Source organism: Sebastes fasciatus, chromosome 8, assembly GCF_043250625.1.
Source record: "Sebastes fasciatus isolate fSebFas1 chromosome 8, fSebFas1.pri, whole genome shotgun sequence".
In the NCBI taxonomy this organism is placed as follows: Eukaryota; Metazoa; Chordata; class Actinopteri; order Perciformes; family Sebastidae; genus Sebastes; species Sebastes fasciatus.
In genome coordinates, this window is record NC_133802.1 from 12703010 (window position 1) to 12730266 (window position 27257).

At 40.5% G+C, this 27257-nt stretch overlaps 2 protein-coding genes across 5 annotated transcripts in view; one reads left to right on the forward strand and one right to left on the reverse strand.

Moving 5' to 3' along the window:
• Positions 1 to 27257, forward strand: part of rad21l1 (RAD21 cohesin complex component like 1) — a 148757-nt gene that overhangs the window by 36427 nt on the left and 85073 nt on the right. The gene's annotated exons all lie outside the window — the stretch shown is intronic.
• Positions 107 to 25509, reverse strand: prickle3 (prickle homolog 3). 4 transcript variants are annotated; one of them, XM_074643499.1, is made up of 11 exons: positions 25202 to 25509; positions 16888 to 16967; positions 8375 to 8558; positions 8020 to 8133; positions 6171 to 6308; positions 5630 to 5833; positions 4203 to 4389; positions 3416 to 3754; positions 3016 to 3303; positions 2545 to 2919; positions 107 to 2456 (listed from the first exon to the last, which is right to left on the reverse strand). In XM_074643499.1, exons 1-11 carry the CDS (start codon positions 25241 to 25243, stop codon positions 1996 to 1998), a joined length of 2412 nt encoding a protein of 803 aa, XP_074499600.1. In that variant the 5' UTR covers positions 25244 to 25509; the 3' UTR covers positions 107 to 1995. The 4 variants fall into 4 exon arrangements, with proteins under 4 accessions (XP_074499600.1, XP_074499599.1, XP_074499602.1 ...); XM_074643498.1 differs by having other exon boundaries at positions 16888 to 16970; XM_074643501.1 differs by lacking the exons at positions 16888 to 16967; positions 25202 to 25509 and adding an exon at positions 12488 to 12879.

The following is a 27257-nucleotide window of genomic DNA, read 5'->3' on the forward strand; positions in this document are numbered from 1 at the left end:
AGCTGCTAGCTGTTAGATGATAAGAACTCATAGTTCATCTGCATGCTGACAAGCGGTTCAAAGGTCTAGTATGTGTAAAGTGTAGAATAATAAAGTACACAGCGGGACAATTTAGACAAATTTAATATCATCATAAAGTTGCCTCATACAAGACAGAGAAACAGAAAGTATAATCTCTTCCTCTTACCCGAAACAAAACAAGAAAGAACAGCCACCTACACCGAGAATATAAAAATAAATGACCTTAAAAAGTCATACAAGTGTTTTGATTAAAGACATGAATGTATGCAAACATAACAAACCATAATTCACTCACATTCTCTTTTGTGCGATACTTTGACAATCATAAAACTACCACAGTTCGTCATACTCCATTCCATAATATTTGGCCATTTAGTATTGATGACTGTAATTTATTACAGCTATATATATATAAAAAGTGCACATAAGAGCACAGAAACATGGTTACAGTATAAGATATATTTAATATTCCTTTAACAAACCATGACGGAGGAATGAGCTGTCAGTTCCTGGTCAGACGTGTTACTGTCAGTTTGCATATGTAAATGAACATTTCACCTCAGGGTCACGGCAGTTTGTTCAAATAAACTGTAACGCAGTTGAGTCAGCCCTCCCTTGGATGTTACATTATAACCTGAACAATAATCACTCTACATTCACCACTACTCACATGACTCATACGCTCACATTTTGTACACTGTAACATCTCAAAAAGTCAAACAATGAGAAGTGAATACCGTCAAATTTAAGGTAGTGAATTTTCGGAGGTTTGTTGTGCTTCGTTTTGCTAAGTAGTGTGTCTGGAACATATGGTGCCTTCAAATGGGGTCGTGTTCACCGTGTTCACGAGAAGAGTCCATATGAACGCCCCCCTCTTGTGGCATTCACGACCTTGTGAAAGTGGAAAGTGGAAAGTTTCTGAAAGCTCACAAGTTGCGACGTGTTTGTTGACGTTGTCAGAAATGGCGGAGGCCATGGAAGTAAACTTTTCGTTACATAATATGTGAATATATTGTACTTTTAGTCGTATATTGTAATTCTTTGTCATTTTATAATATGTCTGAGGAAAATGTTGATATTTTCAACTCCTTTTTTCCTCTCTCATTTCCATTTCTCGCATTATTTGCTCGCTAGCTTGCAAAATGTTTTGCCTCTGTGGCTTTTAGACGCCGACAGTGACATTAATATTGGCGTTACTTAACAGCGGTGTTCTCACGACTTGACCACTTGAACGTTAAGCATATGTGTACACAACTTCCCATGTCGTAAAAACGAGCTCACGAGTTTCATTTGAAGGCACCAATAGACTGTATATAAAGATGGACGACATGACAGCTCCTCAAAAGTGGAGCCAAAACATCTGGATCGCCCCCTGGTGGCTGGCTGCAGTATAGGTCATAAGTCCCGCCTCCTCCATGTTAGCGGATAGGACATGGGTCAAATACATTTTTCCCAAAGACAGTGTCTGTCATGTTAGGTAGTTTTATCACGCTGATGTATGTTCAAGTGTTCCTTTTTCTGACAAGTTTGTTTTAATTAGTTATTTGATGCTATAAAAAGAGGGTGAGATGTCATGATTGGCAGCTGCGAGTCTCTCTCGCTGACAAGCTGCAGCCGTGCTCAGCTCGCGATTGGTTTCGGGCGGGTGACCTCGATACTGCGGCTTCAGCTCTCTGATCACAACTGCACAGACTCTGACTCTAAATGACGTCAAAATCTCAAGACGGCAGCTCCCGTGTCCGTGATATTTTGGCTTCACTTCTGTACAGCGGGAGGAGGTGGAGTTCTATATATACAGTCTATGGTCTGGAACAATGGCTGTGGTTCACCTTTGGAAAAGTCTGCACATTTGTGGATTCAACTCTACGTTACCATCATAAAACTGCTCAACAGCTTGAATACCAGCGTAATGAAGGGCCATTAGTTCTTCTGGTGCACCATACTTTAGAAAATAACATGTTTCGGTGTTAGGGGTTAGGAGATAGCACAGTTTTTATCTTTGTCCTTTGCACCAAGGCTGTGAGCTCTTCTCCGCCTTATGCTGCCTCTGAGCCCCCAGTCTCTCTGCACCTCCCTCTCCTCCTCTACCTCTCTGTCTTTGCCCTCCTCGGGTCGCTGCTGTCGGAGCTGCGGGGGCAAAGGTATGGGCTGTCCCAGGAAGAAGCCCTCTTCCTCTGAGTCTGAGGATGAAGAGCAAGTAGAGCAAGAGTCTTCGTGTTTGTACTGGGCCGTCTGGAGGGTCAGGGAGGAGGCTTTAAAGGAGCCCCGGCCATCCCTCTCTTTCTCGCCTCTCCAGTCCAGGGCGTCCAGCCGAGGGCGGTCAGGCCGCGAGTGTCGGGAGCGCCTCTCTGATCCCGGGTGGAGGGCGGGGTCAGAGGGGATGCGGCAACGGCTCCACCCACGCCGCAGACTCCGCTGGTGATAAGAGGATCCATCTGGGTGGAAAATAGAAAAACAAAAATTAACGTGATTCCCAAATTTCATGTCAGTTAATATCCATCTCTCTCAAAGCCTTTTTCTTACCCAGCAGATCCATCTGTGGCGGGATGCCTTTCTGTAGGTGCAACCTGCTTCCAAAACCTCCCTCCACCTCGTCTTCCTCCTGCTGGTTCTCCTCGCCCTCTCGCAGCTCCTGCTCGTTGTCATCTTCATCCTTGTCCTCCTCGACAGAGTAGCTGCTGCTGATCGGTTCTCTGAAGCTGACCCGAGCTGTGCCACTGCGAGACAGCGGGGGCGGAGAATCCGAGAGTCCGTCCTCTGGCTGGGGGAGGTTTGGTGGAGGTGAGTCTGGGGGCATCGAGTCACGAGACTTAACGGGCAGAGGAGGCGGGAGGATGGATGGGTTGTTGGGCGGTGAGTTAGGTGAAATGAGGTGGGAGGTTTTCTGAGGAGGAAACACTGCGGAGGAAACATTGTTGTTAAGAGGTGAGATTATACAAGTATAGAATACTGATACCATGTTTTTTTGTATTTATCATCAGTGATTTATGATACCTTGCATTACTTGATTCGTCCTTTCCACCCAGTTCCTACAGTCTTTAGCGGTAGAGGTTCCTCTTGAATTAAGACCAGTTATTCCAGTACTTCCATTTAGCTCTCCCTGGAGCTGAACATCACCGACAGGACGTTTGACACCAGAGTCCCCCGGCAGTAAACTGTAATGTGGAAGGTCGCTGGGCCAAGATGGACCTAAGCCATTTCCTAGATGGATGTGTGGGAGAGGTGAGTAGGTGCCTCTTTGATGAGGAAGTCCGTTTTGAACCGGAGCAGTGCAGTGGACACCTGAAGAGAAGCAGAGCAAATAAAAGTGTCTCTACAAGATACTTACAGGGTCATTTCCTGGCAGTGTGACCTACATAACATGTGAGTTATGACACCAATGTAGCATCATCACCTCTGTTTTCCACTGCAGTGTGAATGCAGTCCTTAGCAGGAGTTATAGGAGGGTTGACGCCCTCTAGTGGCTGCAGTGGAGAACCACACTGTGGCTGCTGGTGTTTCTCTGCTGTCTCGCAGCGTCTGTGCTGAGGCGGTTTGCTCTGCAGCGCGGAGTCACAGGAGTCAGAGTTGTTGGGGTCCTCGCCCAGAGAGCAGGGCCGAGAGCAGAAGATGAGCCCCCCTCGAGGGAGGAAGGGACGCCCCAGCAGAGGGAGTCGACAGCGGGCGCAGCAGAAACACGTCTCCACGGCGTGCCAGTGCTGACCCTCGTAGGTCATCTGGCCCTGATCAATACCTGAGAGGAAATTATGTCATGATTACACTAAATCTATCTCTATTATCTCAGTGCGTGTATACAGTATACAGTATATCAGTAGTTCTGCAGTTTTGATGACAGATATAACTCCTTTTGTGGGCACCCAAATGGATGTTGATGTATAAATAGATAATGAATGAATGACAACATAATAACACACAGCTGTAATAATATAAAATATGTCTTCATAGGAGAAGTTACAATTGCAGACAAATACTGTGCATTAATAAGCACTTTGAAAATGTTCTTCTATCTGCTTACAACCACATTATAGTGTGTTATAAACCATTTATTAAATGTTTTGTATATAAATGCTAAATAGGGGGACTTAAAGTAAAGTGTCAACAAAGAAATAGTGAAGAACATCTGTCCTGGTAATGGCTGTTAGCTGTACAGAAACCCCAGTAATCTAGACTTAATACAGTACCTATGTTGTTTCCGCAGGTATCGCAGTACTCTGCGTACAGGGACTCGTAGCAGGAGCAGCAGTACGGTCGACTCTCTCTCATGATGTAACGCTGGCCGCCCAGCGCAGCCTCGCACTCAAAACAACAGAAGTGCTTCATGTGCCAGTATCTTCCCTCGGCCTCCGTACATTCATCTGCCAGAATAATCTGGGATTGAGACACAACAGCAAGAGAGAGGGAGACACAGCAGCGATGAGTTCATGGGTACGGGAGTAAACAAATCAGTTGTAAAAATGAGTACTGAGGATTTGGGTTAACAAGATAGGAAAAAAAAGATGCTGCTGACGCCCTGTTGCAGGCTTAGTCATCCTCTGGGTCTAAAGAACTCCAGTAGGTCAGTCGTGGCAGATCCATTAGTCGACTACGTCAACTAATCTCTTAAGTAAAACTGAGAAGCCATTCAAAACAAGAAGAGAACGCCAGAAACATCTGCAAATATTCCTCTACTATGCACTGATCAGGGAAATGATCAAATACAGCAATAGTAAAACACCTCACAGGGCCTGATTATTCATGTGGGGATACACAGTGTTTGAATTGGAAAAAAACAAGTGCCAGTACTCCCCTTATTCACATGTTGGCGTGTGCATCGGCCGGTATCAGCAATCTCTATCGACTTCTTCCTAGTATTTTTATTTCTTTAAGCATGTTATACTGTGTCAGTCACAATCAGCTGTGGTTTTATTGCTATTATTATTCTTGAGCAATACATCTTCTGTAGTAGTATAAGTATAATACTCCAATAATATTCCAATGGGAACACTATAGGGTTAAGGTGGTGTGTTTAGTATTCATAGTTAAAGTGCTTTCCTGTGTTATTTGTAGCCAATAGTCGGGTATCATTCAGGTTTTAGGAGGAGTGTCCCAGTCAGGATGCTCCTAAATATCATTCAGCAGGATAAAGAGACACATTCTCAATTTCGACTGTGAATAAAAGATACTAGGAGATATTGGGTAGCTTATGAAAAGTACCGGTGCGCAAGAAAAAGGTACGCCAAGGAGTAACATGAAGAAGTGCCGGTACTCCGTAACAGTGAGTACCGGCCCACTTCGAGCACTGGCGATACATTAAAGGATTTATTTCCACAGGTTACCTTTAAACAAAAAGCTGCATCCCTTTCACAACTCACTCACAAGGCTATTGTTTTGTTTTTAAGATATCTTAAAAAAAAGAAAAGATTTCAGTGGATAGTTTGCAGTGGAGAAAGAGAGAAAGGAAACATGGGGCGCAAGAGATTTGAACTGGGTACAATGAAGCTCTTAGACCAGCGGGATACTCAGTTTCTTGCTTTCTGACTCCCACTACACTTTGCTTTTAGAGACCTGCTGCAGAACCCTGTTGATGACATTTTATTTGACAAGTTGGGGATCTCGCTGAGACAGTCACCTCATCACAGGCCTGGCAGCGGGGCTTGAGCCTCTCAGCGTGGTGCCGGCCGCAGTAGATCTGTCCCTCGTGGAAGAAGTAGATGAGGTCGACCAGCAGCTCGCTGCAGGTGGAACACTGGAAACACTGGGGGTGCCAACAGCTGCTGTGTCCCGCCCGATTGGCAAACACTGCTATGTCTCCGCCGCAGATCTGCCTGCCACACTGGAAAAACAGAGTTGGTTGGGGTGGGGTTATGGTACAGAGAGAAGGAAGTTAGATGGTAGATCTTTTAACAAAATGGTGAATGTTAAAGGTTGCCTATACAGCCCTGTAATCATTAAATCCCAGCATGCTGTGGCCCCCTGAGCTACGCCTGCACCTACTTGCACCTGAACTTCATATAAAAAGAGATTCTTCTTCTGCGTGGCTCTGATGTGTTTTAATAGGCTTTCCCTGGCATGCATTCATGTTATATATAATGATACTGTTGTTTTTTAGCTTTGTATTGGCCCGTCTCATGAGGGATTCTGATAGACATAAAATAGAAATGTTGCTCTACCTGTTGGCAGATGGCTCCCGTCATAGTTACAGGGAAGAGTCTGACGGCGCCTCTGCCCAGGTTCTCTCTTTTCCTCTGCTGACTGAACACACGCAGCTCCTTCTTCTCCTCGTCGTCCAGAGTGTTACAGTACTGGGACTGCAGGAAACACATACATATTCTTGTTGACATGTGCATACAAAAATTACACACAAACCTCCTTTACGTTTAGGGTCAGTGAGATGACTACAATTTAGAACAAATGTATTATTTATATGCCTCTTGAGATGCACCATCCCATTTCCAATAGGGTCCTGACATCATATAAAATAGTTTAAAGCAAGGGTTGGTAATCATCTTCAAAAACATGTTTCGATAACAGCCATGTTCGTTGTTTATGTTCATTATGATAATTTCGGGGGAGCGGCTTTGGAGGGAGGCCCGAAGCGTCAAACTGTCTGTGTTGCCGACTTGGCATCTTTCTCACTAGATTTAGTGACTTTTGGAGCTGGTGCTGCTGCTACCTTCATTGGAAAAGAGTTGACAACACTGGGATCAGTTTTTCGGTTGGATAATTTTAAAAATATAGTGTACTCTTGCTAGTTTCTCAAGATCACCAACCCTAGCTTTAAGCGATAAAAAGGTTAGTTTTGAATAATCCAAAAAATTTTATGGATCTAATGTGTAATGATAAATTATTCAGATCAAATGGAGCCTTAAGACAGAATGATATTTACCAAGTTCTGTAAAAACTGAGGGAACAGAAAGGCAAAACAGCGTCCAATAAACACATTGAAGTTTACAGCTGTTCAAAGTGCTTTAAATAAATGCTAATTTAAAAATGAATATGAGCCAATTTCTTCTGGCTTCAAGAGCCTCATACATATCACAATGATGGGTATGATGCCGACATTTCAAAATAAATCACCATAAGCAATTGGAAATAACATTTAACGACGGTGCATAACAGCATAATCCAAAATGTTTTTGTTTCCTGACATTGAAAGAAAAAAAACAACAATGTTTTGAAATATTAAAGGGACTGTTTGTAACTTTTTAAGCGTATAAATGTAGCGGGTCGGCACACATGCGCGTTCGCATATGCGCGCTCGCGTGTGGCCGGAGCCTGCTCTCCTTCACTCAGACGGCGCGCGCGTCCTCGCTGTCTCGCTCCACCTCTAGACGTGAACGCGCGCTCACTCCACACTGCAGAAGAGTTAGTTTAGCTCTGAGAATATCTAGTGAATGTAGAGTGGACGTTTGTGCAGAAATAAATGCTGCAGCTCCTCCAGACCAACAGAGGTTTTCCGTGTCTTGTGAAGTGACTGGGCTCCTCAACGAGTTACGTTATCGTCTCGTTACCGACCGGGTGCTGGTGTCTTCGGCTGCCGGCCGGCGGCTGCGGTCGGGAGGCGATAACGTAACTCGTTGAGGAGCCCCGCTGCTGAAGCCTGCGCTGAGCAGGAAAAGCCAACACTAGGATCAGCATTGATTCATGGAGAGACCTTCGTCTGGTCAGCTAACATTACTGCCAAGCAACTGAAATATAGAGTGATATTGTGGTTTTAGCTGACATGTGTCGCCTCACTGTTTTGAGCGATGCTCGTTCATGTCTATGTTTTGTTGATTTCAAGGCCACAGGTGTTGCTGTTAAGCAGCATTTCTGAATCTTACAAATAGTCCCTTTAAGAATAAGAAGACCTTGTTTTTTTTTATATAACAGCATCTATGTGGAAGTTGAAAGAAATCTCAGAATCCATATTAATAATAAGGTATTATTGTATTGTGATTTAGACTGAATGATTGTATGTATTTGGTACTATACACCAGGAGTGAAGCCAAAGACTAGAAGACACAGGGGTGATGTTACCTCACTGTCGTGGGCTGGAAGCTGATGCAGCAGTTGTTTGATTCGGTATCTCTCCCCTGGACTGTTCACATAAGGCACCCTGTCCTCCGGTAAGCAGCTGAAATACTGGTATACCTGTATGAAGAGACAAGTGTGTTCACATCAAGAGCATAAATAACAAAGTACAGGGAGACATTTATTCATTTATAGAGCAATTTATTCAATTGCAGTCATAAATCAAAAACAGATTATTTCTTTTTCCCATAGTTATCAAAGTGTTTGTGTGTGTATGAACACGTCCGACAGGAAGCGTGCATCATGCTTTTGCTGTGTAGCGTTCATTTTAGTCTCGTCTGCTCGGCACCCCGGTTGCTACCTGTTCGGGCTTGAGCCCAGGCGGGACCCATGCGTACTCCTCGGAGGCGCAGCCCGAGTCGTCGTCAGAGATGGAGTGTCTCTGGAAGTCTGAAACCAGCTTCGTCATCATCTTTTCCAGCTGGCCCGGCACAGAGCGTACAGCATGCTCCTCTCGCACACACTTGCAGTGCACACAGATCTTCCTGTGGAGACAAAGACAGCTTTGAGCTTCATCCCCGAGGACGAACTCACTGATTTACAACACAAGCCGAAGCTGATCAAATGTCAAGCATTTCAAGAAGCTGGGTTCTCCTGGTGCTTCAGGTGCTAGGGAGCAAATCACAGTGTTCTAATTTGAACCTGACTCAAGACCAGCACATCCCAAAACAAGCTACTACCAAACAAGCAGGAAACGAGGTCGCTGACATAAGCCTGGCTGTCAATCCCAGCGGCAAGTTAAGAGAGGGAGGTGAAGATGAGAGCAATAATCTCCCTCGGCCTCGTATTACACCCCGTCCCGTCTTCTGACTCCTCACTATACAATCAGTCTGGGAGATGGGTGCGCCCGTTTGTGGGACCGGTGGAGTCAGAGTGAAGCGCCCTGGGGTAACAGCGAGGTGTGGGTGTCACGTATGTGTGTGTGTGTGTGTGTGTGGACGCGACGAGGTGGCCACATGTATTGCATGTGTACATCTCTGTTGTGATTGCATAACGGCCTGCCAGCTGGCACTTGTGGCTCAAGTTCACAAGGCACAAAGCTGCTTTATTCCAGCACCCAACCCCCACCCAACCAAAAAAGCTCACCCAACTGCTTGTAAACTGCTGCTCTTCTAATCAATCGTCTCATAAAAACAGTCTTTGGAATGTTAAGCAACGGCAGGTAATTGCTACATGTGAACGTACATGCTCCAGTCTCTCTTTACTCGACGCAAGTTAATTGAGAAGAAGTTGACGAGACATAGAAAATAAAATGCTGCTATGTGATCCCAGTAGCTTTTCTCAGTATATGCTTGTACACAGTCCTGGATTGGCACTTTATGGTCACCAAGCAGGTAGAACCAATACAAATAATAGTAAACACAGCGAGTCAGCTTAGGCTAAGCCTTGTTGGCATGAATCTGACTCCAGCTGTATTTGAGCATGTGTGTGTATGTCTTTGTATGTGTGTATTAGCAGGAGGGGAGGGAGGGACTGCGACGCACATGCCTATGTAAGTGGGTAGGAGGACACAGACGGAGACTTGGCACCATGGGACAGATGGCAGATGCACCACCACGTCTCACCCGCTGTCCCTCCACCACCACCATCAGCCTCCACATGATGAAAAGATACAATCACCAGTGGGTCCAGTTTGAATGAATTTGGGGTATGATAGTATGCAGGAGAGTCTCAAATCATGTCTCTCTTTGTGCTCTCCAAATTAAGGCTGAAACTAACAATTATTTTCATTGTCGATTAATCTCTCCATTATTTTCTCGATTGATCCATGAGTTGTTTGGTCTATAAAATGTCAAAAAATTATGAAAAATGTCAATCAGTGTTTTCTCAAAGCCCAAGATGACGTCCTCTAAAACTCAAAGATATTCATTTTACCGTCATAGAGGAGTAAAGAAACCAAAAATATTCACATTTAAGAAGCTGGAATCAGAGAACTTTTACTTTGTTTTTCTTAAAGAAATCGCTCAAACCAATTAATCGATTATCAAAATAGTTGGCAATTAATTCTATTTTTTTTTTTCATCCTGAGTGAGGTGAAATTTTCAACATCATATGACATTATATACATATATAAGAGAAGAGTCCGTGGTTCCTTAGAGACCCAGAATGTCCTTTAAAGTCTTAGAGGATCCTCTAGTCCAACATCACTCATGGGAGAAGGAAGCAAAGATTTCCACAACAAAACACATTTACAATAAAGTCCCTTCTCATCTAAATTCACTTCAGGTTCGAGTAAGATTTCCAGTTCTTCCAGTATTTGTCACCTTTTTTGGTGGCATGTCTCAGGAGAGAAAGTCAGTTGTTCCATACTGAACTATTTATTTCCATTCAAGGACTGTTGGAGATTCCTTATTCAGTTGGCGATTAATTTAATAGTTGACAACTAATCAATTAAATGTTGCAGCTGTAGTCCAAATATCTTGCCATTAGGGCAGCGTTTGACCAAAGACTGGTTCGTGCACATGCCAAAAGATTTAAATATACTTCTATACATATACAACAGACAAAAGGCTGAACCCACAAATGAGCAAATCAGCATCAAGTGTAAAAGTATATATAGTTCTAGTATGACACAGGGAATGCTTTTCCAAAACATACCCATTTTATTTCTCTTTTGTTTGTGGCAGTAGTGCAGTAGGTAGTAGTGGCATGCTTAATCATGACTTTGGTAAAAGCAGCACATTTCTGAAGGACATTTCAACACTGCAATTTACCAAGCCCTGCTGTGCTGACTGAGCCCCGTCCTGTTCAATTATTTGACTCACAAGCCTCTGATGTAACACAGCCAGGCTCTGTCCACCCTGGCTACGCACCACATTTGGTGCTGACAGGTCACAACACTTAAGAGGAAGTTCCAAAGGAGGGAAAAACAATCCAATCAAATATACTTTGATTGTCCTAGTGAATATTTATAGTGCAAGAATAAACGGTAGTTGTTGGTTAGAGTTTTACATTTTGTAAATGTATCATTCACCAAAGACAAACTGTCAACTGCTGTCAAAATAAGAGCTGAAATAATTAGTTCATTGACAGAAATCTGCAACTATATTTAGAATTGATTAAGTAAAAATAAAGAAATCAGACCAGTAATGTCCAAAGTATTGATTGTGAGTAAAGACACCAACTTGTAGTTCCCCAAACACAAACAGGCTTGAGTGTAAGGGTCTGAATAAAAGTATGCAAACAAATGTGATTAATCAAAGAATAATATATTTCTCTACAACATTTGTGTACATATTCAAACTGTGCTACCTGGACAAATAAAAACCAGGAAACACAAGGGAGCTGCTCTAACCAGCCATGTGTGTTAGTAACCAGGACACTCAGCAGATGCTGCTTTAGACAGGAATCAACAATCTTCCTCTAAATTTACTTTGCAGGACCAAAACATTGTCAGTGAGACTGCTGGTACAAGCTGGTGCTGTTATTGTTATAAATGATGCATCTTTTGTTTGTGTTTACTGGCTATAGATAATCCACTCATATCAATAATAAACTAAATAATAAAGAAATAAACTAACGGACGTAGAGAAAAGGACAACAGGAGTACAGCTCTGTCACGCTGATGGATAAGTAAGTACATTGAACCTAATAATGATTCTTTATTGAGTACAAATAAACTCATTTGTACTTTTGGAAATCCAGCAGCTTTAATAAGCTTTGGCTGAGGGGATTTCAAATCAATTTTAATTTGTTGAACACAGAGATTAAGGCTTGTTCACCCCAAACTGACCCGAGTTAATCCAGTAAGATATTAGGCTGCACTTTCAAACTTTTTTTTTTTTAAATCTTTAACTAAAATGACATTTCTACTTATGAAGATACATTAAAAGCAGCCAACTGTGCACAGGGGAGTTCAGTAAAAACACTAACTGTCCATGACGTCACCTTAAATCCACACAGATTAGTGTACAAAACAACATAAAGTCAGGAAGCAACATCCTCTAAACATACACAACCCTCAGTCTACCCGCGTCTCCCGTCTTAATGATTGTTTGAGTTTCTAGTCCCTCTAATCCTGTTAGACAGTAAAATATGGTTTCTTCATTACCTGCTGTAATCATGACAAATTGGTCCAGGTTGGCTTGTTGACGCTGTCCCATCCAGACTGGTGCTCAGCCTGTCTGTCAGTAGGAGCAGGATATTCTATGGCAGCTCCTTCCCAATGTGGTAATTTCTCTGTCTGCACGGCTCTTTTCAATGTCCCCGCCACCCCCCCGACTCCCACCCTCCTCCACGCTGACAGTGGGCTCAAACAAAAGGCACCGAACACAACCACGCACTACAGAAAACACACAGTTCTCAAGGTACACACATGCACTCATGTGACTTTTTTTTTTTTTTAAATGTACTTGAAAAGATAAGCTAAAGTACACACGCAGAACGTTTCAATTAAGCCCGACAATTTACTCACGCCGCCTTTGGAGATATGAGACGTCAAGAGTCCAAGTGGCAATCACGAAGAGTAAACTCACTCGCTGTGTCTTTTTCTGCTCAGACCAGACCGCTGCGACTGATTCACAACAGATGGACGATTGTTTGTTGCATTGATGCGGTTATTAATCATAGAAATGAAAGTGGAGCAGTCATGAGCCTATGAGCAACGCCGTGCTGTGCTGTGCAGTATTTGTCATATTATGTGATCAAGATGGGCCTGCGTGACAACAAAGTGTCTCTGGGGAAATATCAAGCAGACGGTATGACTTTCAGACTTGGTGAAGTCACGACACACCAGCTCATCTGACTCTGGTTCATCACTAAAGGATGAATCTCTAAGTATTCTTAGATTCTATCGTTTATTCTTTCTTTTATCAATTTTTCTGTTGCTTTATTACCAGAATATGTGAAAGTAACAATCCAACAACTCCAGCATCAGTCAGCATAACTACTTACTTGTGGCAGCTGCAATGTAGAGCTACAACAGATTCATTCATTAATCAATTAATAATAAAATTGATGCTACTATTTTTACATACATACAGCAGTTTCAGATTTTTCAAGCAAAAACGCGAAACCTTCTCTGGTTCCAGCTTATAAAAAGCCAAGATTTTCTGCTTTTCTTAGTCTTGTATGCTCGTAAACTGAATATCTTTTCATTTTGGACTGCTGGTCATATAAAACAAGTCATAATTCAAATAATTAAAAATAATCCAGCTCTAACATAATGCAGTTTTTAGACAACTGACTTTCAAACAGCCAATCTAGACTACTGTTTTTGAGTGTACCGGTATATTGTAGGTCAGTATCAGTGTTAGAAAGTGACTAAGTACATTTATTCAAGTACTGCACTTAAGTACAGATTTTAGGTACTTGTACTTCACTTGAGTAATTTCTTTTAATGCCACTTTATACTTCTACTCCACTACATCTCAGAGGGAAATCTTACTACTTTAGTTACTAGTTACTTTACAAACATATGAAAATGTACCAGTACAGCTGAAATGATGAGTCAATTAATGTATTAATCGATTGACGGAAATCAATTGGAAACTATTTTTCATGGTTCCAGCTTAAAAAATGTGACGGTTTTTACTGCTTTTCCGTTTACTTATTTCTAATGCATCTAAATCTACCTAATGATATATAACAGTACCCTACAGAGAAAACATTTTTCTGCATTGATTACTTTTACTTTTAATACTTTAAGTACATTTTCCTTATTATACTTACATACTTTTACTTAAATAACATTTTAAATGCTTGACTTTTACTTGTAGCTGAGCATTTTTACACACGGTGGTATTAGTGCTTTTACTTAAGTAAAGGATCTGAATACTTCCTCCACCACTGGTCAGTATGTAGCTATTAAAAGCAGCCACAAGATAATCATCTGTTTTAAATGTGTGCTGCAGTAAAGTGAAGCCCTCCTTAGATCAGATTTGAAGAAACAGATGGGCCTTGTCCTATAACTCTCTGCCACTAATGAGTGACTGAGTAATTGCCGCATGGCCGCCCAGACTAATAGCGACGGCTACTTTGAACACTTTTGAAGCGTGGCGGGGACCTGTGGGTCAAATATAACTGAATTCGCTCGCTGCTGGGCAGCGGAAGCACCATCTGCCCCCCGGCCCAGTCTGAGAAAGCTCGGGATGAAGATGGATCACTTCCCTCTCAGCGAGCATCAGCAGCTAAGCCTGTGGTCACTTCGGATGATCTTCTCCATCAGGAGAAGGTGTGACTCAGAATTGGTTATTAAGGAAGATGCAATTAGCGCGGGACTCTGGGGTCTTAAACACTGACCCCCATAAATCTCAATCATTTAATCACATTCATGTTCCTCTTTCTCCTGGATCAGCTAAGAGACTTCTAAACAAGACGTTTCTCTTTGTCGTCTCAGCCACACGTCATTTCAGATCTGTCCTTCAGCAAAATGCTTAATTGAGAAACTTCCATAACCCACAGCATTATGTTAATACCACACAGATCCTGTAAACAGACTGATGCTAGACTTCCACCAGAGTGAGCCCGGAGGTAGAGAGAGAGCAACACACGTGTTTTAGATTACATCCTAACTTCTACGCTTTTGTCTTGACCTGAATAGAGGGGAACAGAACTGAAAAAAAAGCTAAAAGATACAATTACAGTCTTTTGGTTACATAAAGTACGCATTCATGGGCCTTTTGTTTTATTCTCTCCATCACAGAGCCACAGTTGGCTTCAGCCATGCAGTGCCCATCTGGGATCGTCTCATCTGGGGTCCTGTTTTTCTTCTTTTCATTCATCTAGCTGTGTGTCAAACCTGGTGACTGTACTCTACAGAGTCTCGAGCCACGAAACACAACACAATGTACTTGGAAAAATTTAATTTATAATCTGGATCATGCAGCTTACTTCCAAACGATTGACTCTTCTGCTTCTTTTACACTTGTATAAATAATAAATAAATAAATAAATAGTTGTTTTATATATGTTTTAACGAGGGCTGTCAAAGTTAACGCAATAATAACACACCAATTTGTTTTAACACCACTAATTTCCTTTAATGCATTAACACAACTTGTGATTTTTAGGTTGTAGCGGGCTCAGTTTAAAGCTAGAGTGAAGATACTGGTATCATATGAAACTAGAAAACCTCAGGAATCGATTGGCACCAACCATGTCATACTAGTTTGGCTAAATAGCGCTCCAAACTTACGATAAACTTTGGTGAGGAAAAACTGGCATGGCCATTTTCGAAGGGATCCCTTGGGGCAAGCCATAGTAAAGTCAGCACACTGACACACTGACAGCTGTTGTTGCCTGTTGGGCTTCAGTTTGCCATGTAATGATTTGAGCATATTTTTTATGCTAAATGCAGTACCTGTGAGGGTTTCTGGACAATATTTGTCATTGTTTTGTGTTGTTGCATAAAGCAAGCATATTTGCTCACTCCCATGTTGATAAGAGTATTAAATACTTGACAAATCTCCCTTTAAGGTATATTTTGAACGGATAAAAAAATGCGATTAACTTTGGACAATCATGCGATTAATCGCGATTAAATATTGTAATTGATTGACAGTCCTTGTTTTAACACTAAAATGGGACATTTGAAAATGGAAAGCAGCAGTGTAATGCAGAGACAGAGGGAAGTATGAAGTGGTCGAGAGGGTTACTATCACAGCAGCAGCCAGGCCTAATCTTATTAGGGCGATTGACAGGATTAGAGTAACCAAGAGACCCAACCAGCTGGATATTCTCTAACGGACTGAAGGAGACGAAGAAAGAAAAGGGGGCTCAAAGGAAAGCACGCAAAAACCCACTGAAAATAACTAAATAAATTGTTGTTCAGAGGAGCCTTTGACAGTTAACAACTCCTAAACAAATGGTTGTAGGAGGTATGTAGGCTGACATTTCAAGTGGCTTGTACCCAAGTTTAAAAAAAAAAAGCAGGAATTGCAAGAATTGAAAGTCCTTTTTTGCCACAGAGCCTCCTACAGTTACAAAAACTCAAAATACTGACATCCTACGAAAGACTTGTCCTTCTGCCGAGTGGATCTCACCTTACATCAAGCAACACAATGCTTTTTCACTTCAAAAGCCTCCCGGTGAGCGAACACGACAACGACGACACATCTTAAGTTTAAAATCGCTGCAGCTCAGACGAGCAGCACATGCTGCAGGATGAACTATTGGTAATCCTGCTGCTCTGTTTTCCCATGAAGATAAAGTCAACTCAAAACTAAATGCAGCTGCTTCTGCTGCGATTGTCAGGGCTTAATGGCACTCATCATGAATCTATAGCACTGATTCCTTATGGCCCCGGGGTCAGTAAGGCCGATCGGCTCTGTGAATAGCACGCGGTGCCCTGACTGGGTCATGTTTGTTGTCTTTTAATGTATATCTGCACTCAGCGTGTACACAGATCACAGATAAGCTGATTTCCGTTGGGAGCAATGTTGATGTCCTTCCTAAGACATGTGCACATAAACACACACGCAGTTTGACTCTCTTATTCATCCCTTCATTACACTGCTATGTATCCACAAAGCAGAACATTTTAGTGTCAGCCGATGACATAAAATGTCTTTGCTTGCGGCATGTTAACTGGCCACATGTTATCAGAATATATATAATAGCTGGCGTGTAAAAGAATATCTAAACTCAGTCAAAAGTATCTGTTTTTAAATGAGTCGAAATTGTTCGTGCGTCATATATTTTGAACATTAAAAGAAAAAAAAAGATTTTAGACCTTCAGTTCAAGTAGCTGGTTATTATCAGAAGTTGCACAACATCCAAAAAGCAACAGGAGAGAGTGCAACTCTACCAAAAGGTTAATACAAAATATGAGAAAAACATTTCCTGCTAAGCTAACAGGCAGCGTTTAAGACGTACCTCCAGCCGTGGACGCGGAAGCCGGGGCACTGGTCCCCGCAGCGCATACAGGGCTGCCCTCTGTCTGGGTCCTCTTCCTCCTGCTGGAAACAAAACACAAAACCCACTTCAGCTCACATCATTTCCCGTGGTGCACCATTGATACCGTTTGGCACAAGACAGTTAAAGGTTAAAACAACATAGGCACATACGATGTTTTCTAGACATGGCCGCAGAAACATCAACATCATATTGAGTTAGCGAGCGAGCGAGCGAGCGAGCGTTGTTTCCACTAAAGCCACGAGCAGAATGCACTTAGAGTCAAATCTCTTCAGCCTTTAGTTCGGCAGCGTTATGGGCAGTCTGTAGATTTCCCCATGCATTGCTTGATGACGTCAATTTATGAAAAACCTACATCATCGTGTCACTGTGTGTATATAGATACAGCATATACAATCACAGCACCGGTGGGGCGTCTGAATACTCAAAATCAGTTTTATACATAAAGTGATTTTCTGACAGCTGACTGTACAGTAATCGCTGCTGGATTCGCCAGTCCATGCAATGAGGACTAAATCTCGCAGTGGGTGTTAAACCTGCTATCTGCCTGCAGACACAACAAACGGTGAGTGACAGGATTTAGCCCCTAAAGTAAACCTTTTTGTGTCAAACCAGTCCTCAAACTGAGCTGCAGTTATATTCAGCTGTGAGTTTAAGGAATTGTATACTGTGTGTTTTATAACTGATGGGATGTTCAGTATAATGAGGGGTGTCAAATCAGAAAAAAATGCCCTTTTCCAAAAGTGCTGAGCAGTGCATCTGACTTAGCCAACAGCTTAAACCAGCTACCTCATATCTCACGTGTGATTCAATTCCTGCAGCCTAGCGTGTGTGTGCACGTGTGTGTGTGTGTGTGTGTGTGTGTGTGTGTGTAGCCTATAGACTGCAGGCACAAGCCTCTTTTTTAGAGATGAGAGGAAGGAAGCAGACAGGATGAGAGCTGCACCCTTTCCCTCTCCATGCAGTCACTGTGTCTCCATTTTCTTTCTCTCTTTATTCCACGACACCTCTGTTATGATAGCTCGCTGTTGACAGAGAAAATGTGTCTGTATTATTGGCTATTTTTCTCCCTTCGGAAGGGATTCAAGTCAAGTTAATTTGATTTATGCAGCCCAATATCACAAATCACAAATGTGTACACAGCCTATGTCACCCTCTGTCCTTAGACCCTTGAATCGGATAAGGAAAAGCTCCACCTAAAAAAAACCTTTAACAAGAAAAAAAAATTCTGTGACGCTGTTGTTTTCCACTCCACCATGAGGAAAAAGGTCAAAGCATGTGCCTCATATGCACACAAAAAAAGAGCAAGACCCCATATTTGCTGGCATTTTGGTGAGGTTTTCAAAATAGTCTGCAAGCACAAAACGTAACTCTAAAAACTACATTTGCTCTTCTCAAACGCATGAACACATTGCACATCAAGATGCAGAATACACACATGCGCGCAGCTAACAGCTAAGAGTTTAATGAGCAAAGCAATAAAACGCAGATATGTGATTCAGCAAGTTACCTGTGCATACCTGCATAAGGACAACAGCTAACCACTAAACCACCAGTAATCACGTCAAGCCTGTTTTTTTTTTCCCATGCAGAGTTCTTTTATTAGGTTAACGCTGAGTTTGCTTATCTTATCTCACTGATATCTGAGGGCTGTTGTAAGTGCTTTACTAGGAAATGATTAACTGGGAGCAATCAGCAGCTTGCTTTCTTGTACTTTTGAGCATAAACATTGTTATTTATGTGCTTTTTTAAGTAGAAATTATTCCATTTGAGTACATGATTCCAGGATGGAGATATTAAGCTAATCGCACTAATGATTATATCCAGAACTAGTTAGTCCAGAACAGTCCCACATGGCAGTAAACAATAATCTACATCCGTTTTTACATGTCTCACTGTGTTGCATACGCTGGGATCTGCTTTATTAATCTCCACTTTGATTGTTGTTAACAGAGCCAGGTATGAAGGGTAACAAGACGGGATAAATGAAGCATATAGATGATTTCTGGCTGACTGGGCCTTTCAGTTGTTATTTCCTTAGTAAGGAGTTCCTTAGCTGGTGACAGAGCCAAGGGGGTGGAGGGGTGGGGCACACACTACTGAGTGTCTGCACATTTAACACCACTCTCCTAAATATCACATTTATTAAGGTTACAGAGATGAAAGCAAATAGCTGCAGGATAAAAAAGACCTTTGGAAATTGTAGCCGACCAGAAGTGATTACAGTTCAGGATACAACAGGGCTACTCACTTTCCATTCAATGAAATGACACTTTATATATTCATGTTTTCATTGTCCTTTTTCTACACTTTCTGCACTCTGATCTGTTTTTTAAGCTAAGCTTTTGTACATTTAACAGCAGATTATAAAAAAATCATCTCGACTGGAAAGTTTTGGGGAGCGGGATGAGCACTAACATCTTCACAACATTATGTACGTGCAGAACACTGATCCACAAGTTATGATTTCATTCTCCTTCTTGGAGAACACATTTGGTAAGAGATACCAAGGCAGCTAATTGTTGCTTTGAACTTGTCTTGAGTTATATAGGTATGAAGAGCCACCGCCTCAGTTTTGACCTGCTTAAATTAAAGATGGTAACTGTACATGGTATTAGAAATGTTTTAGGTATTAGGTTGGACATTATATTAAGTAAGACGTATAAATGAGGGTTTGCTGTAGGTCAGGGTAATCTTGTACAGTCAGATCTCCGTCACAGAGGGCTGAGGAAAATCCTACCAAAACATTAAGCCTGAAATAGACCTCTGCAAATCCACAAAAATCTAGTCCACCTGCTGTGAGTTTGAAAAAACGCCCATCTCTGGCCACTGAGGTTCATTTTCTGATTGGAAATACTACTACTCTGAGAGTAGTACTGCTTGTCTGATGTAGCATGACAGACTGTGTGTGTCCCTGTATAGCTTTTGTGATTGAATCTGGGGAGGTTGATGAGATGGAGGTCTGCCTATTAGATTAAATTCACTATAACGACTTGGATTAATTCTAAAACTGTTTGATATAAAAGTGATGAGGGGCTCAACAACATAAACACTCTCAAACACTCAATTAAGGACAGATAGTAATTAAGAGTTAAGCACGAGTACAATCCTGACGTAATGAAAATGAAGGATTAGGAATCCTGAAAAAGCCTTAAACGTCCTCATGCTCTCAATGACTCAATGCTTGGAGACGTGATCTAAAAGTAGATATTACAGAGAATGAGTGTTTAAAAGCACCAACACTGAAACTGATACAATATAAATGGCTATTCACAAGAGACACCTGTAAAACTACATTAGTATAATCTTAACATCCCTGACAGCTGTAGCAAATGCACTGATAACGTTGGTATTCTGCTGCGCTGTATGTGGGAATACTAAAAAGAATCCAGTTGTTCTGGAAAGCCATAGTCTACCTGATCTCACGTACAGTATAGCTGCTATAGAGATCCCTCTGGAGGTGAAGCGCTATATATTAGGGATCTATCCTGATCACAGCACACTTGATAAATATATATCTGCTTCAGGTTAGGAGAGCGAGTATGGACGGCCCTACACCTGCAATGTGGTTACGGGAAATTAACCAATGTGGTCAGAGTGAAATCAAATAAATTCAAGGAAATATTGGACACTTGTATGCAATCCCTGTTGAGTGCTCAAGCTGAAATTTATGAGTGAAATTGATAAATAAACCGACAACAAGCACCTATAAAAAAAATGACTATAACTCTTATTAATATATTATTATTATCCGTTATTATTATTATTTATTTATTTAATATATTATTTGTATATATACATACTGTTTTTAATTTCTCCCTGGATATTTGGTGTTGAGGGTGGGGTGTGGGGGTGGGGGGGTGTTTACGAGCGTGAAGGTATGTATGAACATATTCTTTCAATGTAAAAAAAACAAAACAATAAATATAATGTTGAAAAAAGTACTCGTACTATTTACTTACTACATACTCAGATCTTTACTTCAGTAAAAGTAGCAATACCAAAATGTAGAAATGCTCTGTTACAAGTAAAATTCCTGCATTCAAAACTTTACTTAAGTAGAAAATATAAAAGTAAGCATTACTAATGTTGCAGCTAGTAATGGTGCGGCTTATTTTAACTACTTTATATACGCCTTAATCCATAGAAATACATTATGTATTAGTTGATTATATTTTACATTATTAATCTGACCCTGACAAGTTACCACTGACAACTAAAACTAACAAAATAAATGTAGTGAAGTAGAATATTTGGTGTAGTAAAAGTATAAGTAACAGAAAATGGAAAAACTTAAAAAATAAAGTACATCCAAATTGTGCATACGTGCAATACTTGAGTAAATGATCAGAGACCGCCACTGCTTACTGGAAAGATTTAGTCCCATTATGTGCTAACAGACCACGAGAGAACATCCTAGAGACACAACATTTAATATTAATAATAATAAAAAGTTTGACAAGGTCACACTACATCCAATTAGGTTCATTTTAAAAACAAAATCACGAATAAGGAAATAGTCTAGACTATAAACAAATCCAAAGCTGCATTAAAAACTTGGTTCTAATTAACACATCATGTGATCACAAAATCAAACTGCATTATGACATATTGCGTGCTCCAAGCGTTTTCTTCTATCTCCTTGTTAAAAACAGAGGTTCATTTAAATAAGCAGGCACCTGTAATTTACTCCTTATTGACTGTGTCTTGATAACAACAGCAAAAAAACAACCTTTCAGCCTTGCACATTAGCCTTTACCAGCTAGTTTTACATTTCTTTGAACGTCTCCTTATCGTGCTGAGAGTGTCCTGTAAGTCAAGGCTACACAGAGACTTTCAGTTTTCCACAAAAGATAAAGCGTCAAGTTCGAGGCCCAACAATGAGGCTTGCCTGCTTGTACTGCGAGTGAAGGATGTGATGGGAGGGGTGGTAGGAAGTTTCTTCTAAACCGAGTGTGGGTAAAGTAAATAACACATTCACACAAGTTCACTTCAGCTCACATGCTCACACATAGACCGGCGTCAAAAGACTTTTCATATCAGCTCCTTTGTTTTCACTAAGTGGGTATAAGGTTTAATCACATGATGCCGCGCTGCCTTGGTTTGCTTGGGATCTTTTTTTTGCTACCAAGTAACCGTGTAACCAGGTAATGGACAAACTGAAAGCCTGCCAACTTTGTTATCTGACATCTGAAGGCAACGGCATTGGTTCAGCCAGAGATGACTTACAATAATGTAAGAGAACGGATGATTACTACACCTATATAGTATTAGGCCCTCACTAGATGCTAAGTGAGTGGTACTCTTCAGTTTATTAACCTAACAGAAGACAGTGATTGGCATTTGCTCCTCTCCTCAGTGTTGTGGTGCAGGAGGGGTTAAACATTAACAGAAGAGGTCAGAGGTTGGAGGCCTGTGCAGCCTTGCCACAATGAGTAGATGCACATCTCCTCACTGGACAGGATCAAACAGACAGTCGCTCTCAGAGACCCGGCTCTGTGGCACAACACTTCTTGTTGCTCTTGTGCATCGCTGCTTCCTGCTGCCTCAAAAAACAATGTTTAACAACTGGAAGTTTACAGGTGTCATTCTGAGGGTCACACTGAAATGTCTATATGCGACAGTGCTGTTGTGAGTTGGGACTTTATAGACCTATTTCACCTTTTTTTGGACTTGTTATCGTCCTAAAAGCAAATGTGTTACTAATAACAATGGCTCTCTTTCATGACAGTGAGCCAGCATGCATAACCAAAGCAGCTGAATGGGATTAAGTCATAACCAAATGTATTAATTACACCTGTGCTTTTCCTACTGCGACATGTCAACATGTCTGCTGTGAAAAAGGCCAATTGCTAGATATTTAACAAATCACTATCTAAAAAGGGATTTACAGTTAGAAAAAAATAGCCAAACCAGATATTAGCAAACTAATATTAAGTGCACATTTTCACACTACAAAAGCTAAAAAGATACAAAACAATCATACAACAATTGCACAGAGAGTGCATAGTTTTGTTGTGCTACAATTTGCCTGAACGCTGTTTCTTTGATCAGTTTATCTTATCATTCATTGGGATAACAAGTGTTTCAACATCTTGATTATTTTTGCATGCTCTTCACCTGTGCATCTATTAAACAGTCAGGCTAGTGGTTGTCTAGCTGCTATAGTGCAACAGGTTGGTTAACAGACATGTTTTGCAAGTATATGATCCGAGACACGATGAAGGGAAAATCACTAGTTTCAAATGGAGCCCAATGTTGCTTTGGGCTTCAAATTGTATGCACAGTCTTCTATACCCAAATCCTGGATTATAATTGAATTTATAAAGCAGCCTAAATCAAAACGCTGTTGTGGAAAGGTAAAAAAATATGTAATAGGTGATATTGATAAAATAACATTTCATTTGAGTATAATTATTGGAGCTGTAACGGTAATAATATTTAATCTAAACTAGGGATATGTGGCCTAACACAGTCCCTGAGATAAAAACAAATATTGTAATGATGGCCAAGGAGGTACTGCTTAGACATTCATTGTTCATTTCATTCAGATTAATACACCCAATTATATTACTTAATTGTAGTGCAGCTGCTAGGAAAGACATTTAGAAGAGATTTAATCTGTATCAAAATAAGTGAAGTCCCAGATGATATGTAATATCTTAATAACATAGACCCTAAATCGATTTATTTCCTGCTCTGATAATCTACATATATTTTAAACTTGTTAAACAGAACTAAAGACAAAATACATGCATCTTCCTCAACTGTTTAGGAGACACTCTGTGTTGTAACATGATTCAAAACTCACTTTTCGAGTGCCGATGTAATGGAGTGTTAGAGCATAAAATATTGATGCTATTCATTAATACTTTAGAGTGTTGTTATTGTATGTGTCCGGTGGGAACAGGTGTCCTGGGTGTTTAAATAGTGTTAAAGTGCTTACCCAAAGGAATACGTTACAAGATCTAGGCATATATTAAAGACAAGTGATGGAGAGTAGCTATGTCCATTTACTTGAGTACTGTACTTGAGTATAATTCTGAAATACTTGTACTTTACTTGAATATTTCTATTTTCTTCTACTTCATACTTCTACTACAGTTTACAGACAAATACATGTATTTGACAGCTGGAGTTAATTTTCAGATTATTAATTCAAAATATAACCAACAAATAAGTTATGATGCATAATCATAGGTGAAGATAAGATCAAACTTCATACTAAATATGTACAGTATACTGCATATATAGTATATAAATTGTTTAAAATTAACCTTCTCCAGCTGCAACATTCAAGTAATAAACACATTAGTGCAACAATAATTATAATCAAATCATATAAAATACATTATTCTGAAATGAGCCATAATGCATGAATACTTTTTGTATATTTTGATAATACTTTTGTACTCTTAGTTGAGTAAAATTTAGATTGTAATACTTTGACTTACTGTGGTATTGATACTTTTACTCAAGTAAAAGATCTGGATACTTCTTCCACCACTTTAACAAATGTATATACAAACTTACTAACACAGATATAGCTGAAATCATAAAAGACAGGTATTATGGTCTGGTTTGCTATTAGACTAGTGCATTAAAGTCTGAGTATTTTACAACAAGTAGTGTGGTAGCTGGATTCACAGTCACTGTCTGGATATAATCCAAGTGTTTCTGCAGAGCCAGATGTTTTATGGCCACACAGCTGTTAAATCTGGTCTGAAAACAAGCTTCATTTGGTTAGTAACCTGACCATATAAGCTGTGTTTTGGGCAAAAGTCCAGCTCGCACGTAATTTAACAAGAGCATCAATTGTTGTTGTAATGAAAAGCTGACAAAAGGTGATAAACATGTTCAGGTTACAGCTAGCTAGACTACCACATCACCTACCTGCACAGGTAACAAAAAACTATGACGTCATCTGACCCCTCCTGACTGTATACCTGGGACTCAGGAAACTAATACTTTCTGGTACACAGTATAATAAATTAACATAATTTATAGTAAAGTGTTGGAAAGAAGTGGGACTTTTTTTTGTTACAAAGAACAATGTAGGAAACAAAAGCCAGGTGAAGGTGGACAAAGTTCCGCTCGGGCTGTTTCCATTGTCGGACTTGAAGTTCATTTCAACTAGTCCAACTGTTACAGCCAAGCAGAGAGACACTTAAAATAATCCTAAAGTATGTTTTATGTTAATAAGAACATGCTATAATAGGTTACTGAGTTGTGGAAGTCATTAAGAGATGAATGTATAAAGATAATAGACACTTACTGAGCGGTTGGACCGTCGCTTCTTAGATCCTCGCAGGAACATGATGTCGGTTTGATATTAAAACACACAGATGAGTTATCAAATGAAGAAACGGAGGAGAAAACACCGAGGTCTAAATAGTTACAGTCTGTGTTGAACAAACTACATGATGTCCCCCTCCAGCTCCAGACTGTCCCGGACTCCTCCTTCCTTCCGCCTCTTAGTCAACTACTACTCAGGACAACCGACAAGCTGGATTACCTGAAAACATGCGACTTCCGGCTGAGCTTTCAAAGTAAAACACTTGTTAACACCTGTTTGATATTATTTCCTGAGCAGACACAAAGTAAGAGCTAAATTAAGGGATACATTTTTTATTAAATAAACATAAGGTTTTTTCTCCTGGTCAAGATATCCACCGACAAACTCTTTAAATTTAAACTGATAACGTCCCATTATGATAAGATTTACAGGATTTACCTTCCCATTGGATCCTCAAATTTGCTTATTAGGGAATAGATAGATAGATAGATAGATAGATGTTAACTTTATTGATCCTGAGGGAAATTCAAGTTTCCAGCATCACAGTTCCATAGTGCAAAAACATGTTAGTAAAAAGGCACTAAAAAAGTTAGTAGTGCAAAGTACAAAAAAATATACCAGATATAAAAATACAAGGAGATGAAGAAGAAAACTGTTAAAACTGAATACAGTGCAGGGTAACAGCTGTGATACACGACTATTAAAAAAGTGAATATAGTGCAGAAGAGACTGTTAGAAGTGGGTATAGTGCATTATTATCCGTCCTGCAGACTGTCCTCCTTTGTCTCCCCTCCCCTCCCTAGAGAGGTGTTGTACAGTTTGATGTCATTAGTACACCCTTAAGAAACTTTCAAAAAAAGTTTTTAGAAATAGCTCTATGCATCGCCAGGAAGTGTATAACAATTACATGGAAGTCTGATTCCCATCTCCTCATATCTAGATGGCTTCTGGAAATGAACAGCTGCATTCCACTTGAAAATATCACATATACCCTGAGAAATGAATACAACACCTTTCTGAAGATTTGGCAACTCTATTTATCCCATATGGACTCCTTACCAACACCTATATCGGATTTGATATAACAAAATTGTCAGACTCGATACATCATTAGTCATCTGAATAAGTCAGAACACTGCATCTCGTTATTTATGATTTCTTTATTTGTGTATTTAATTAGTTTTTTCTATATCCTTTTTAATTCAATTGATCGTTAACTAGCCTACTCCTTTTGAGTATGGTTCTTTTTCAGTTTGTATGTGGGTGGGATAGGGAGGGAATTTGGAGCCATGTTTGTGTGAGTTTGTGTTTTGTATATTTGGTTAACTAAAAAAATTGAAAATAAATATTCTAAAAAAACAAACTGATAACGTCCCCGCTTTTATCTTGAAGGTGTGGGCGCCATCCTGATAGTACCCAGGTAAACATGTAACTTTACCCCTCATGTCCATAACCCTGAACAGAGGCTGCCATCTGTCCCACAGTTTGGCCTTTACTTCACCTAGGCTGCAAGAAAGTACATAAAAGTACAAGTACACATAAACTCTTCTCCCTCGACTTGAATCCCTCCTATGCTTTCTGATTCATACCATGTTTAGTCTTTATTTATCCATCTGCAGATGGCTGGTTCAAATTGTTACATCAGGAAAACATTCAGAGCACAGGAGGAGTCGGTTTAATAAATATCCCTAAATAAATATTTAGATGAGGAAATATGAAGACAGATGTGTATGAGGGAAACATTATTATTATTATACTTGGGCTTCTGCAACATGGGGAATTAGTTTGATAACAAGTCAGTATGTACCCAAACAAAGGATTAGCATTCCAGTGTAGGTCTTTAAAATGACATGGGGCTAGTGTACTGTACTGGTGATTGCAAATGAAAGGCAGCAGAACCACAGAGGAAAGCAAAGTAGGAAAGGATTTTCCTAAACGCAAAGTAATCTCAAAACGAAAAGGGGGGACAGCATGCATATCCATCTGCAATAGAAACATTTCAGATGAGATTAGAGATCACAGATGCATCCTGCCC

Coding starts and splice junctions, on each gene's coding strand:
- prickle3 (XM_074643498.1), bottom strand. CDS start 25,243: ATGTTCCTGCGAGGATCTAAGAAGCGACGGTCCAACCGCTCA. Junction 5,834..6,170: donor CGGGAGCCATCTGCCAACAG/GTAGAGCAACAT, acceptor CTGTTTTTCCAG/TGTGGCAGGCAGATCTGCGG. Junction 3,755..4,202: donor TACCTGCGGAAACAACATAG/GTACTGTATTAA, acceptor ATTTCCTCTCAG/GTATTGATCAGGGCCAGATG.